The following is a 16,074-nucleotide window of genomic DNA, read 5'->3' on the forward strand; positions in this document are numbered from 1 at the left end:
CTTGTGATATGTTGTAAAATGTTGTATGTCTGTTAATGTTTCCCTCCTTTTATCTTTAAAATAAAAAATAAATAAATAAATAAACCAGACACAGCAAGGTAAAATCATGTTTTGTCATGTAGGAGCCAGGTAAATACAAATAAATAATTGAGTACAATGAAGGAGGGATGATAGGGAATTAGAAGGTAGACTGTTGAAGACAGGGAAAAGAATCAAGGGACAAGGAGAAAAGGGGGAAGGAATTGAACAGGATCAAGACATATTACATGGGTGTCCTAACTCTTCTAAACTAACATCACTATTCTGTACTAGAAATATGTACTAATACAATATTCTTGCTGGATATGGTGACACACACCTGTAATGTCAGCACTAGGGAGGCTGAGGCAGGAAGATCACCATGAGTTTGAGGCCAGCCTGGGCTACCCAGTGACTTTAAGGCCAGCCTGAATTATAGAGTATGACCCTGTGTCCAAAAAAAATATTTAAATAGATAACACAGATTCTAATTAGAGTTAGCACCAGAATTCCCATTACATCAATAACAACATTTTATTTACAATCACACCTTGTGTCAGCAAGCACATGGCCCCCTAGTAAGATTAAGTTGATCTTCATGAAAAAATGAGAGGTCCCAGAGGAAAGAGATCCTCGAGTCCCAGAGGGAGAAAGCACAGGGGACAGAGGGCAGCCAGCAGCAGAGAAGACTGAGCACCGGGACAGGGGAGCAGCCTCTGGGAACAGGCATCCTGGCTGGAGGGGACTTGGGGCGCCTCATGGAGGCTGTCTGCGCAGGCTCCAGCGTGCAGCACTGACTCGAGACTGCCAGGCTGCCGGGTCGGCTTGGACACTGCAATGGAGCTGCAGGCGCCAGGGGGCGAACACACCACACACATCTGTCTTGCTGCCTAGGAGGCTGGCATCTGAGGCAGATTAGGTGGAGCACCTGTTCCCTGGTTCACACGTGACAACTCCCTGCCGAGCCCTCCATGGAGGAGGAGGGAGGCTCTGATCTCTTCAGCCCCTTCTATGGGTTCTGGTCCCATTCAGGAGGGCTTACCCGCATGGTCTAATCTTCCAATGGCTCCATCGCCAAATGCCATTTCCTTGGAGGTTAGGTGCCAACATACTAGTTTTGAGGGGACACAGCATTTACACCTTAACAGGTACCTGTGTGAGTGGGGGCTGTGCTGTCCTGTTAAGACCAGCAAGGCACTGATTTCTCTCCAGGACAAGCACAAGATCGGGTGGATGCAGCCCTGTCAGAGGCCCCAACCTCCTGATCCCCTACTGAAGGAAAGATTAGGACCCTCTCTGAAATGCACTGAGCCCCTCAGGATACCTAGGAGCTGCCAGGCCTGTCGGAGATGGCAGGCTGAGACCTCTGCCCATTCCCATCACCCTGGAAGGAAGAGGATCCAGCAGGACAGGCGATGCCCCTGCCACACCACCAGACAGTCTGCCTCCCTGCAACTCCAGTCAAGACTCACTAGGGTGCTCTAGCCTCGCCTCTGTCATGCTGCAGGGGACCCAGGATCCTCATGCATCATTATCAGGATAAGAACCATTCCTGAAGGCACAGGAAGATGAATGGCAGGCCAAGGTCAGAGCACACAGGCCAGCTGCATCTCACACCCGATCATTACCCTCCCAATACCAAAGCTGGAAATGGGGAAATATTTTCATGAGAAAAGGCTGCATTTCCCCCAGGCACTCTTCACTCCGCCATTAATCAAGCAAAGCAGACTGTCCGAGAGACCGCAGAGGCAGACAGCAGGCGCTGACTGACCTCTGCCACATCCTTAGACCGGCTCTATTCAGCCAGCAATATCGGAGAAACAGTGGACAGAGGGTCCAGCTGGGAGGACAAGCTGACGTCCAGATGTCACAGCTGGAGGAACCCATCCCCAGCAACACCACAGTGCCAACTGCTGCTAGCCCACCTGTCCTAAGAGAGGGCACTGGGACCAGGCCAGAGGATGCAGCAGATGGCAGCAGAGGGCAAAGGGGACGCAGGGGGATCTGCTGAACTGAGGGGAGGATGGGACGGAGGAGAGGGCATCTGTCCATTCCTGAGGCTCTGTGGCCTCCTAACATTTGCACAGCCTCCCACAACTTGCTGCATGTCCCAAAGAGTTGTGCAGTCAGAACAGCAACCTGCTGCACCAAAGAAGACCATCGTGCGCTGGTCTCCAGCACCGGCTTCCAGCTCTCCTTGTCAGGCACATGTGTCTGGGTCTTCAGGGTTAGTGACATCAAATCCAAGGCAGATGGTATAGGGGGCTAGGAGAAGGCTCCAGAGGAAAGGCTTCTCCTAACAGGTTGATAAAAAACCTTTCCACCAGGGAAGAGTACAGGCAACTCTAAAGAAATGGGTACATGGGGAAGGGAGGGGGCAAGATGTTTTAATAGACTGAGCACAGGAGAAGTGATTCCAGCAAACTATTCAGCAATTTTCAGATGCACAGAGAAGAAGGATTCCAAGCTGAGGGAGCTCTTGATAACAATTCCACAGGAGCCCCACGGCTTCATTCCTGGATCAGGCTCCTCGGTGATCAGACAACACAGTTTACATCATTTGTCTGTCCCCTTTGGAAGTACATGTGAATATAAATCAGGTGGCAATGTGATAATAAGTCTATTACTTCAATTACAGGCCTGAAGTCACCAGGCAATGCAGTTCCAAAGACATAGTACAAGGGATTCTCCTCAGAGCAAGGTTGCTCGTGAAACCTTAGCAAAGTCTCAGGGCTCCCAGGGACCGGTTATCACTTTTATTACTGGCTGAGCCAGACAAGACCTAAACTAACTTGTCAAGAAAACAAGAATGAGCAACACCCAAATCAGACTGTGCTTTGTAAGGAAAAATAAACAGCACTGCTGCATGCTGGCAAATACAATGCTTTTGGACCACTAGAAGCCACTTATTTAGATATTTTTCTTCCAGGGACTTTCTACTAAAAAGCAAACCAACTGAATTGCTCTAATAGCGCTTGGCTGGCTTTGGAACACAGGAAGCCCTGACCACAGGCCTCATAGAGGAAGATGGAGTTTCTGAGGCCAGCTCAATGGAGAAGCCAAAAGAGGGATGATGTTGCAGAAATGCCCTGTTCCTGATGGTCTTCACAGTGACTCCTAAACCAGAATTATCATCCCAAGGGCAGCCATCTGGGGAAGGAGCAGAGAGAGTGGAGAGCTCCATTTCCAAGGGGATTTTCATTAATTTCATCATGACAAAGTTAATAACCCATGACATCAATGTTTTTTTTTCCTTGAGTTGGTTGTTGGAAACATGTTCGTGTCTTCTCGATAAATCTCACAGCTAGAGGCTAGTAGAAATTAGTTTGCCTTCTATGCTGTCATTAGGAAAGAACGAAGTGGTAATAGTTTCTGAGGAAACTTGAAGGGAATGGCTTGTAAATGAGATGAATCTACAGGCTGCCCAAGTGGTTGTTGGGCAGGAGTAAATAAATCCACATTTCCTTCCCATCACAGCCCTGCACAAGGAAGCGGAGGCAAAAAATGGAGATGGAAATTTCTTTAATGAAGTGTTTTGCTTTATATAGATAAAAAGGTTTCTAGAGAAGATTTAAGTTGTGTTGAGACCTTCATTTTCAACAGATTCACCCTGAGTGTCCTTACTGGGGATCTTCAATGAGTAGGGTCTTGTGGAAGGAGCCAAATGGGTGTGAAAGACATAGCCGGTCCCCTCCCACCCCACGCATCTGTGACTGAGCACCTGCCCAGGTGGCATGGACAGGAAAGGGGCAGGAAGCCTGGAACAAGGGGACGGAGATAAGGGAAACACTCATATACCATGGTACTGCTTTAAAAAGTAGTCTGAAGGGCAGGTGGATTATACCATAGCAGTGTGTGTGTGTGTGTGTGTGTGTGTGTGTGTGTGTGTGCGCGCGCACACACATATGTGCACACCTGGCCACCCCCTCAATAATGATGACAATGTTAGCAGCTCAGCATCGCTCTGAATGGCGTCCATGTGTTCTCTCATTGAGCTTTCCTATTGGTTCAAGGGTGCAGGTAATAGTCTAATTCCCAACTGACAGATCAGGAAGCTGAGGCACAGAATAACAAGTAAATAAAAAAATAACGAGGAAATAGAGTCACTGGGATTTGTACCCAGGGAGTCTAGCTCCTGTCCTGCTGCTGCTGCTGCTGCTGCTACCGGGACCACTGAAAGACCTCTGTGGTGGTGCATGTGGGTTCTGCTCCTTCTAGAAGGCCTGGTCTCAGCAGGAGCAGAGGGAGGGAGGCTGTCTCAGGCTTCCGGGGTCCAATAACTCATGTGCTTCCTCAATGCCGTGCCTCTGTGTACCATCTCACCGCGTCCAGGACACCTTCAGATGGCGGCAGCTGGACTCCAGCCCCTTGGAGTCCCGCTCTCTCATCATCTGCAAGTGGACAGGTCCTCTGCACCTAATATGTTTCATATGCAAAGTGCCCTCCTCTTTGCACACTTTGGTCCACAGCAAAAGGAGGAAGCACAGACTTAGAGAAATACTGCCATTCTCTCTCCTGTCCCAGCCAGTGCAGTCCACACTCAGGCAATGAAAAGGGGGGTGGGCCACACTCGGCCCCTCTTTTCTTGTCAGTAGGCTGCGTTTGATTTAACAGGAAATGGAAAAGGACAGAGGCATACGAGGATGGGCTGCAGCAAAGAGAGTACACATCTAGAGAGGGACGAAGCCCTTCCCAGGGAAAATACCTAGGGAGATACTCCAGGGAGTGAGGGCGTCCTGGGGTCTGGTCCCACACAGAGCAGAGGGATTAACTACTGCTCCTCCTGCATGGGGGCAGGGAGGTACAGACACTGCCTGTCCCCCGTCCACCTCCATCTCTGTCCACACGGAGCATAGGAGTGACACACAGAGGCCCAGTGAGAAGCACAAGCACTTACATGGTCTTCACCACCTCTTCCAGGCTCCTGGGAGAAGGAAGAACAGACAGCAGCCTCCAAAAAGGTATAATTGCACCAAGGACCTTTCTGACCCACGAGACCAGCGCTGTCAGGTTTACAGGCCCTGCAGAGTCCACTCTCTTGGGCAACCCCTTATCACCTCAGAAAGTCCCCACACATCCCATCCAGCCCAGCCAGCTGATGGGCTCCCTTTGTGGTGGGCACCAGTGTCTGTGGAGTTTCCCGGCCGCTGAGAACATACAGTGGTACCCGGATTCATGAACCTAATTTGTTCCATGATTCTGGGGAAGATGGCTGCAGTTATGTTCATCATCCGATGTGGAGTTCGTGAACAGAAGCAACCTTCTGCAAAATACTTTTGTTTGTAAACTGAATTGTTCTCAGACAAGTGTTTGTGAATCAAAGAATTCCTGTATTTCTCATGTTTATTATCTATTGAGACATGTTCTCTTTTTTGTCTGCAAATATAACATTATAGAATAAACTCAATGCTTTGGCAAATTACATATGTCTACAGCCCACTCAAGATTTCAGTAATCCCCTACTCTAAGATTATGGCCCCTGAAATGATGGTACCACAAGATCCTGATATCATACCACCCAGGTGGCAGCTACAGCCATCTCCAACCAGAAGCCCTGGTTTCCGCTCCTCACACCTGTCTGGATGAAGAAGGCAGGGTTGGTTTCAAATGCTGTGGCAAGCATGTCACATATGCAAACTTCTAGGCCCACTTTCATAAACCCAACTGGTAATGTCCCTTCTGTCATGTGGCTCCTAGCAAACACCAGTAACAATTTTCTGGTGAGTGACATTCCTAATAGGAAAGCGGATTCAGGGTGACCAGTGGGCAGTCTCCACACGTCTTCCTTGCTGCTCCCCAATCACCAGGCTGAAAATCACTTGGTGCAACCAGCATGCGTCTCCTCATCCCACTCCATGGCCACAGGACAAGCCAGTGCCTGTTGAGCACACACTGGGCAGTAGTTAAAGGACTGACCATAGCCATTTGGTACCTCTTGCCTTGGAAAGAACGGAACAGGGTGACATGTCCTAGTCCTGCTCTCTGGCCTCTCTGCTCAGCTGGAAACACAGCAGCAACCTTATCGACTTTAACCTCAGTGCTCAGCAGATAGGCTGGGTCAATTCCAAGTCCTTAGGTACCATGTTTCCATTAGTGACTTCTAACAAGGAAGAGCCTGAAGAAAGTCCCCATCCCCTACCCTGCCAGATGAGACCATCCCCATGAAGCAATTATCAAGGCCTAAGAGACAGCAATCTCCTTTTCCCCAAGCACGTAACTTGTAAATAACAGAGGGCTCTGGAGAGCTAACACACCCTGCATGCTGACAACAGGCATAATTGCCTGCTAATGCTACACAGAGACACTGCCCAGTCAGTCGACTAGTTTCAACGTCAGCAAACAATAGTTTGAGTAATTAAAGTCTGTGGGCAACAGCACTTAGCTGGCACCCAGGAGGCCTGGGCGTGTCTCCTGCAGCCGGACAAGGGCATAACAGGGGCCCTAAGTGGAGGGGAGACTGCACTGACCTGCAGCATCTGGAGGTAGCCTTCCTGGGGGTCACAGAGCAGGGAGGAGATGCGGTGGTTGTTCCTCATGCACTTCTGGTTGTCCTTCGCAGATGGGAATATCTGCCGGACCACGGTCATCCTGCCAAGGGCACTGTGGACCAGATCCAGGATCTCAGGGTCACTGATTTCCTGGAGAAATAACCAGATCCATGCTTACCATCAGCTCATGAACTGTCTTTGCAAAAATCCCATCCAGAGCATCTCAGACAACAGCCCAAAGAGATTTTGTGGAATGAATGAGTGAGTGAGTGAATGGACTGGGTCCCTGTCACACATGTCACTAACACCACTTGTGTCCCAAACAGGATTTTTTACTTTTCTCCCTGCAGGCCAGAAAAGGGTGTCTGAGGCCAAAGCACTTTTCCATGGTCTCCACAGGGTCAGGCTCTGAGGATCCAACACTGTCAGGAATCATAGGAGGCATCAGCCAGGCACAAAGGCTGAATTTCCAGTTAGGAGTCACTGATTTAGGCAGGGAACATTGAGCTTCTGTGACACAGCTGGGCAAAATGCAATGAGCATGCGTGAATTCTTTAATCAGATTGGTTTTATGAAAATATCTGCATGCAAATTTCACAAAACTATTTATTCATTCATTCACTCACTCATTCATTCACTCCACAAAATCTACCCAACATCTGTTCTGCATTTTGCTCCATACTAAGCACCAGGACATGGTCATGCAGAAGTCAGACATAACCCCATCAAATGAATCTCTCTCTCTTATCAACATAGAATGAAATGTACCATGCATCTCAGGGGCTGAGGACAGCCACTGTGCTTTCCATGTCAGATCTACCCTGCACCAGGCTCTTCATATTTGTTAGTAGATCATCCAGGACTCCTAAGAGCCCTGGGAATTCTATGAGACAGATCCAGTCATTATCCCATTTTATCCTCAAGCACAGGAATTGAAAAGGGAGTGAGAGGCAGGGAGCTGTGTCCAGAGGAAGCCTGAACTGAATGTGTGAATTAACCTGTCAGGCAAAATGTTTCAGGGGGATCGATCATGCATCTGAGAGGCTGGGGTACAGCTGAGCATGGGAGAACAGGCCAATTTTGTTTTATAGCAGCAATCAGGTGTGTGCAAGGCCATGATCTTCACCCAGCTGGGGAGGGCGGGGAGGGGAGGGATCTACAGGGAAGCTTGCGAGGGCCCAGAAGGTGGGTGGCCAGAGGCAAGAGGAGCCCTGTGCTCAGGCTCAGACGGGATGTGGCGATCAGTGCATCCTATGAAACCACTCACACTAAGCGTGCTGATGAGCCCCGGAAGGGGTCTAGGCACAAGTGAGCTACAAGACCTCTGGCTGCTGTATAGAGAGAGGATTAGAGAGGAGCAAGTGGGAGGAGGAGAGGACAGGAAGGACAGCGCTAAGCTGCACAGCTGGATCCCACACGGGGCCACAGAGAATGGAACCAGATGTGCAGGGAGCATCCCAGCAGTGGAAAAAGCAGACAGTCAGGATAAGAGAAGCTCTGGCTCATTGTTTCCAAGAAGGGACCAAATTGGTGGTTATTTTCAAGTCAATAGTAACCATGAATACATTTTAAAATGAGCTTTAACTCTTCTTCCTTGCAGATGACCCATCTGAGGCACTGAGATGGTATAAGTGGAACTCATGTGGTTAGATACTAGGGATCAGGGCTGCAAAATCATTTAAACAGGAGGATGACGTTTTTAAGGGTAAGCTGGTAAACCATGTATTTAGGATCTGTCTGGAAGCTTCTGTGTGTGTGAAGCCCAGTGAGTTGAAACCACATGCTGAGCAGAGAGAGAATAAAACCTTAAGAGTTGTGTCCTTTTAGTGTGATCAATAGTTCCCAAATACAATGAACTGCAGGGATCTTGGGAAAATAAATACATTATTTCATATTGGACTGGGGCTTAAAGCACTAAAGTTTGTATTTGGACAAAAGTCTCTTTGGAAGAAGATGATCTTACTGGATTGGGACCAAAAGACAATCATAAGTAAGGAAACTGGTCTGTGGGCTGGGCCTGGAAAACAGGGGGATTCAAGGGGTACCAGAGTACACCTGCCCAGCTTAGCTCTCTGCCGTGGGGAGCAAGGCCCGGCTTGAGCATCGGATCCAGATGAAATAAACCATATCCCATCTCACTGAAGAAGGAACATTAAATGGAGCAACAAAGTAGGTATCTTTACCCTGGAAAAGGAATACAGAGGACAAGGGGAGGAAATTCTTTATCTCAAAGAAGGTTGAATCCATGAAACATGTGACTTGAGTGATGCATAGTGGGGTGAATCAGGACCTGCACACCTCCAAGAGGAAAATAGGTCACACCGCTTTTGATTTCCCACATTCTCTGGAGGGCAGAGGCCATTGTAGGGGTAGCAGCTACTCCCCTGAAGCACTTTTATGAAATATCCTGTTTCCTCATCTTCTTGGAGAGGATCTAGCAGCATTGAGCTCTCCCCAGCACACCCCACACAGAACCCTGGAAACCTGTTAGGGAGCTGACTGACCAAGTGGCATGGGACCTTTCTGTAAGTTCAGCCATCACTGCCCTGACAGCTGCAGTGGCACCTGGCATGAGTGGCTAATGAACTCAGGTGCAGCTGTGATGCAACTGGGGCTGGGGGTCCAGCTCTGTGCCCGGCTGCCCTAGTCTGCACCCTGTACCTCTTGTGTTCTTCCTACCCAGCACTCCCCAAGGACAGCTCTCCACCAGTTCATCAGCTGCCATAGGCCTTCTTCACGGTGAGGATCTGCTGGAGCTTTGCAGACTTCCCTGTCTGCCCTGGACCAGTTCGCATCCACTGGCTTTGGGTCATGGCATAGTCACTGCATGCCAGTGACATCCACCCTGCAACCTGCTCTCCCAGGACTGTCCTTCCTGATCAGGCCAGAGATACATGCAATCAGAATGCAGGAATCCACAAAAGCAACTTCCCCAGTTCTTTCTAGGTGATGAAAAGGGAGACAGACTCTTCCTTTGTCCCAGCTGAATGAACGCTTCCAGGTAGGCAGGCTAGTAAGCAGAAGAAGCAAGACAATGTGTAAACCCTGCTGTTGGAAATCAGTAAACTAGCAGTGAAAATCCCAGAACACACAGCACACAGAGGCTCGCTGGAGCACACAGCTTCAATATTAAGCTTTCTTACTTTATTAACTCTTAAATTTATAAGGGGAAATACATTTCATGCACATAGATATTACATACATTAAGTATGAATGATCTCCAAGCTAAGGAATAAACTAATGCCCATACTTTGGTTGGATGTGTGCCCCCTAATGCTTCCCTGACTCTCTCCAGAGCAGACTTTGTCATGACTCATGTATGGAACCTACACAGGGCATACGGCCTAGTTTTGTATGTTTTACTTTGCTTTGTGTGAGCTGAACAGTAGGCAGGTCTCCTGCAACTGTGTTTTAACATAGTGGTTCTCAAATTTTATCATGCACAGAGTCAGAATTTCATAAACTTACAGACAACCAGCCCTGCCCCACATCAACAAGCAAGACCTCTGTGTTCTCCATGGACTCCTTAGATAATTCCAGTATTCACTAATGTTTAAAAACAATTGATTGAGCATAAAATTTTACGATGGTGACAGGAACAGCTCTAGGTTAATCATTTTCAGGGCTGTACAGTATCACACTGTTGACTTAATGTAGTCTATTCATCTTACTGCTGATTACCATTTGGATGTTTTTGTTTCTTTACTCTTACCAACGAAGTTGTTCTGTACATGTTTTTCTTGTGTGTGTGTCTTGATACGCTTGTATAATTTCTTGAGGGTATTTTCTGGGTTGGATCTGAAATGTTCCCCCAAAGTCTCATGTGTTTGGACAGTGATAGGTGCTATACTCATTGGTGGAGTTGCTATACTCACTGATGAGCTCATAGCTGGTGTGCTGTTAAGAGTTGGGGACTGGTTGGAGAAGGTAGGTCACCAGGGCTTGACCTAGAAGTGTGTCTCTCTCAACCCAGCTCCTCTCTCTTCTCTCTGCTTCCTGGCCCTCATGATAGGAGCAGCTCTCCTCCACCTCAGCCCTTCCGCCATGCAGTCTCTGCCTTGGAGTTGGCAAACCCGGAACTGAAACTTCTGAAACTCCAAGTCAAAATAAACCTCTCCTCTTTTAACTTGTGGTGTCAAGTATGATGTCCTAGCAACAAGAAATAGATTAAGACAGGTATATAACCACAATTAGAATTCCTTGGTAAAAGAATGGGAAGGTGTTCAAATGTTCCAAGTAGGCCACACTTCTAAAGGGGCTGTTAATTGTTATAACCATATAGGATAAAGGTGGCGTCCCTACCTTGCCTGCATCTAACATTGCATGTCTTAACATTTGCCATTCTGTATGAGCTGGAATACTGTTAGATTTCACTTTTCACTTCCTTAATCCTTCATAGAGCTGAATATTTTTCATACATATCTTTTATCACTACCTATCTTTTATCACTCTTTATTTTAATAACATTCTGTGACTTATAGTCCATTGTGTCTGATATTTATATAACTATACCAGTTTTATTTTGGTTAGTATCTGCCTGCTCTAACTTTTTCCACCTCTTTGCTGTTAACGTTTCTCTGTCTCACACTTTAGTTGGGACTCCTAAAAACAAAACATACTACATGTTTTTACACCCACATTTGAGTTCTTAGTAAAAATTTGAATCCATTTATATTAATTATGATGATTTACATATTTGAATTTATTCTGCACTATTACTCATATATTTTGCTGTTTGTTTTTTTATCCTTGTTTTATTATTTTCCCCTGAAACAATATTTTTCCTACTTTCATTTATTTACCCCCTTTTGGGTGTTATGTTTTCTATATTCGTCTTTTACTGGTTATCTTGGATATTTTATTATGTATACTTGAAAGTATGAAATTAGCCAGTATTTTTACGCTCTTCTTCAACATCAACCTCCAATGAACACCAGCCCAACTAATGTGCAAATAGCATCCTGTATTGAAATTCTACCTGTCGGGGCTGGGGATTTAGCTCAGCGGCAAAGCGCCTGCCTGGCAAGTGCAAGGTTGTGAGTTCAGTTCCCGGTATCGGAGAAAAACCAAAAAAAAAAAAAAAAAAAAAAAAAAAGAAAAAAGAAATTCTACCTGTCTTTGTCCTTCTGTTCTGCCTTATTTTGAGTGCCTAGAAAGTCAGTGCTTGTCTATGTAACCAATATTGATTAAGATTTTTGTTAGATATTCTTTTCTGAACCTCAAGCCTTACCCCTGAGAGCATTCTCCTTCTGAAGCACACCACTGAGAACATCCTTTAATGTGGGTTTTTTGGTGATAAAGTCAGTTTGCTTTTGTTTTGTTCTCTTGCTAGAGAATGGACTTTGATCTTGTCCTGGAAAATACCATTCTAAGTTGACTTCTCTTTTCTCTTAGCCCATGGAGAGTCACTGGACACTGTCTCCTGGCTTCCATTACAGCGGGTCAGTTTTCTACAGCTGTAATAATAAGCTGTCACAAACCTGGACATTTACAATAATAGAATTTCTTCTGTCATATTTCCAGAAGCAGCAAGTCCAAAATCAGTCCTCCTGGGCTGAAAGGAAGGTGTTGGAAAGATGTTCTCCTGGAGTCTCTAGGGGAGCGATTCTAGCTTCTGGTGGCTGCCAGAGTGCTGGATTTATAGTCACATCAGTGCAATTTCTGCTTCCAAGGTTGCAATCCCTTCTTTTCTATACGTTCAAATCTCCCATGCTCTGATAAGGATGCTAGCAACTGCAATTAGGTCCCACCCAGACGATCCAAGACAGGCTCGCCATCTCAGTATAATTCGGTTCACCTCATCTGCAAATTCTCTTTTGCCATACGCGGTGACATTCGTCAGCTCCACGGAGAGGCCTTGGACCTCTTGGAGGCCAGTGCCCAGCCTGCTGAATCCAGACATTAGGAAGATGACCGGCCTTTATGCTCTAGATGCACTCTGGGTTTTTCTTTGCCTTTGTTGCTCTACAGTGTCACACTCTGATATGCCTGAATGTGTAGTACTCATTTTTTATTCTGTTCCTGATCCTTGGGTTTCCTGGATCTAGAGTTTGCCCTTAGTAATTCTAGAAAATTTCAAATCATAACATCTTTTAATGTTCTTTATTCCCCATTTCCTCATATTTCCTTCTAGACATCCAATCAAAAATATGTTAAGTTTTGTTATTCACTCTTCCCCGTGTCTCAGCCTCAATTTCATATTTCCCATACTCTTGTTTGTCTGGGATGCATCCTAAATAGTCCCGTCGTGGTCTCCAGTTCATTAGGTCTTTCTCCATATACATCCACTTTGAGGTTTAACCCCTCCTCTAAGAATTTTAACTTCCAATATTAGCTTTTATAATTTCTTGCTGCTCTGTTCATTTGTTCCTCAATTTTGGTTCTTTTGTCTTAAGGTCTTTTATTAAGGAATAAAAATATTTTCCTTTCTACTCTTTTCTCATCATTTCTGTTCTCTACTTCATTCTTTTCTCATATTTTTCCATTTCTCTATTTTTGGAACATATGTAATTATACTTATTTAATAGTCTATGACAGATAATTCTTATATTGAAAGTCATTTGAGGTCTGATTAAACTGCCCTTTTTTTCTGGGTTGAATTCTTGGTCCCTCCCTCCCTCCAACTCTTCCTCCCTCCCTCTCCCTTACAGTTTCCTTAGGAACTCTCTGAATCTGATTGGCATTCACCATCCTACAGAGGTTATCTCTGCTTGCTCCTACTGCTGTCTAGGAGATCTGCCAATCCATAACCACTGCAAGTTGAACTCTCCTTTGAGCTTTGTTAGGTGGTATAAGCTTGGGTCACCATTCTGCTTTTTTAGGAGAATGCCCATACTCCATGCAACTCCAAAGACAAAAAGAAAGTCTTCCTTGATGTCCCTTTCTGCACAGAGTATTCACCTCCCATTAATTCTTACACTGAGGACACATTTCCAGCTTTAGTGGAAATAAATCTCTTGTTAGTGCCACATAGTTTGGTTCTTAGACTTGATCTCATATGTCCTATTCCCCACAGAGCCCCAAGGACAAGAGCTCAAGGCTTTCACAGTTTGACCAGCACATTCAGGGGAAAAACGAAATCTGAAGTTCACACGTTGCCACAAGTTTCCATGTTCACTTCTTATTTAGCCTTTATGTATTACACGTGACAGCTTCTATTTCAAAATATTTTTTTAAAGTAAGTTACTTTCATCTTTTTTGGGTCCTTTTCCTTTTGGGAGTGTCAATCAGGCTAATTATTCTTCCTTTAAAACATCCTACTAAACAGGTTGTATGAAATTTAAATTCTTTAGTTCATGACCTGATTCTTTTGCTGAGACACACACCTGTTTCCCATATTGCTCCCCATCTGTCCTAGCTGTGTGGCTGACTACACCATAGTTGCTATGCTCCAATCTATCTGTGTCACTGACCTCCTGACCCTAAGTTCAGAGTTATTATGATTAGGAGATGGCCATCTCTGAGGGACCCAAGAGACTACTTCCATTTGATCAAATCTAAATTGTGTTCTTGAAGCATCTCACTGCTATGGAAGCAAAAAGGTAAACATTCTGCACCATCTCACTTGTTGCTCTAAAAATATCCCCGTGAGTTTCTGCTACCTTCACCTCCTACTACCTAACAGATTCTGCTCATAAATCCTCTTTCATCAGTGCTGCTCACTTAAGAAATTGGCCCTGAAGGAGGCAGTGCTGGCCTGGATGAGGTGTTTGCCAAAGGGCCATCTTTAGAAAGGGTTCAAATTCAGCATCTGGAGCACTTACTGATGATGGAATTGGAATGGCAAGATGGTGAACACCTGTGGATCTGACTCTATTTGCAGTGGGAGAAGCATACATTTATGCTTTGATAACAAAACTAATGTAACAACTAAAATGATTAGAGCAGAAATGAGGGATGGGGTCTCCAGTTAACATCACATCCTCCATATCAGTCTTAGAAAGAAAAAAGAAGACTCTTTTGTGCCTTGTAACATAGTTACAGGGAGATGTTTATGAACATAATAAGATGGGAGAAACTGTTCCATGGATTGAATAATAAAATACTGTCTCCAACTCTGTACTGAGAATAGGCATTTTTAATCAAATAAATTATTCAGAATCTCTACAAATTTTTATTTCACCTGCAAAGGGTTAAGACCAAAGAAAAGTTAGAAGAATTCTAAAGAAAAGCCAATGCTCACATTCTGCCAGGAGGCACATACTTAATTCACTGATTGAAAGCAAAATTGTCCTTCTCACAGATCACACTAAGGCAGAGAATGAGATCTGATTGCCTCTGTTCCAAGGAAATGTGTGTCTCCAGCCAGGGTCTAGGGCTGGCTTCACGGGAGTTCGTCATTTAGAAAAATGTGAAGCATACAAGTATGGGCACATCTTCCTAGGGAGGAAGCACATCAGCTATATCACATTTTCAAAAAAGCCTTTGGCTCAAAGAAAGAAAGTGCAATGAACAATTGATATGGAGGCCAGGAATAGCTGTCAACGTGTTCCTTGTTGCTAACTGTGAGAAGAATAAAAATGATTAATAACTTCAACAGGATAATTTGGAGATACAAAAGTCTCACTATCTGTCATCCTCAGAGGCTTCTTCCTTACTTCTATTCTAGCTTCCAATATAATCAACAAAAAAGCAATGGAATTTAACGATGGACCACAACGAAGCTATAAAGATGACTTTATAAACCTATAGTAAGACATCATTACCCATACAATGTAGTCTATAGAGTTAGGAATTACAGGAAGGAAAGAAAGCAAATGAAAAACAAGTTACACAATGGTACATAAAATAAGGTACATTTACAGAATAGGTACATATAAAAGCACCATGAAGTCTTTGACGTGAAGAGCACACACCGACTCCAGAACAGCGGTTGCCACTGGAGGGACAGAGGGAAACAAGGAACAGGTGTTCTGCCAACCCAACAGCCTTGTGCCTCCTCTTCCAGGCTGGCCTCTCCCCGTAGGTACTTTCCTCCCACCGTGGGGCTCACAGTGGCGGGGAGTGACCCTATACCCAAGTCACAGGTGCATCTTGCTTGCTCTCATCCAACTTATGTGGTCCTAGCTGTTTTAGGAATTTTAGAGGAATTATGTCTCAGTTTCTGATTGTTGAGATAGGAAGAGAATTTCCTGGGTGGATTCTGAGGTGGTGTCCAAGATCCTAGAAGCACTCAGTAGAGACAGCAACTTTCTGCTTCTGGACACTTCTGCCATAGGTAGATTCCAGCTGAGGACAGCTGACAGCAGGCTGCAGGGTCATAAGGGTGCTGCTTGGCCTCTGAACCATCCCACCCTGAGATCTTGTGAACTACTCCTGAGTATTTCCTACAGTAGCATAAAAAATTCTCAGACCACTCACAAAACCTGGATTTAGGCCTTTCTGCTAAAAACAACCCAAGTAACATAGAATCCAGTAGGATTTCAAATAGTGAACAGAGCTAACTTCCACTGTATATGAAGTGGTCAATCCCTTAACATTTGAGGTCTCAAATATGGAAAATTTTGAATGACAAAAATGTGGGTGGTTTGTTATATCACTCTCTTTACCTTGTAAGCTTCTTAAAATA

At 45.3% G+C, this 16,074-nt stretch overlaps 1 protein-coding gene across 1 annotated transcript in view; it reads right to left on the reverse strand.

Moving 5' to 3' along the window:
- Grid1 (glutamate receptor, ionotropic, delta 1) overlaps positions 1-16,074 on the reverse strand; it is a 661,017-nt gene that overhangs the window by 239,931 nt on the left and 405,012 nt on the right. The window contains exon 7 of the mRNA XM_013506310.1: positions 6,486-6,656. Within this exon, the coding sequence (XP_013361764.1) occupies positions 6,486-6,656 (171 nt within the window). The remainder of the gene's footprint in view (positions 1-6,485; positions 6,657-16,074) is intronic.

Source organism: Chinchilla lanigera, unplaced genomic scaffold, assembly GCF_000276665.1.
Source record: "Chinchilla lanigera isolate Chin_1 unplaced genomic scaffold, ChiLan1.0 scaffold00109, whole genome shotgun sequence".
NCBI classification, from domain to species: domain Eukaryota; kingdom Metazoa; phylum Chordata; class Mammalia; order Rodentia; family Chinchillidae; genus Chinchilla; species Chinchilla lanigera.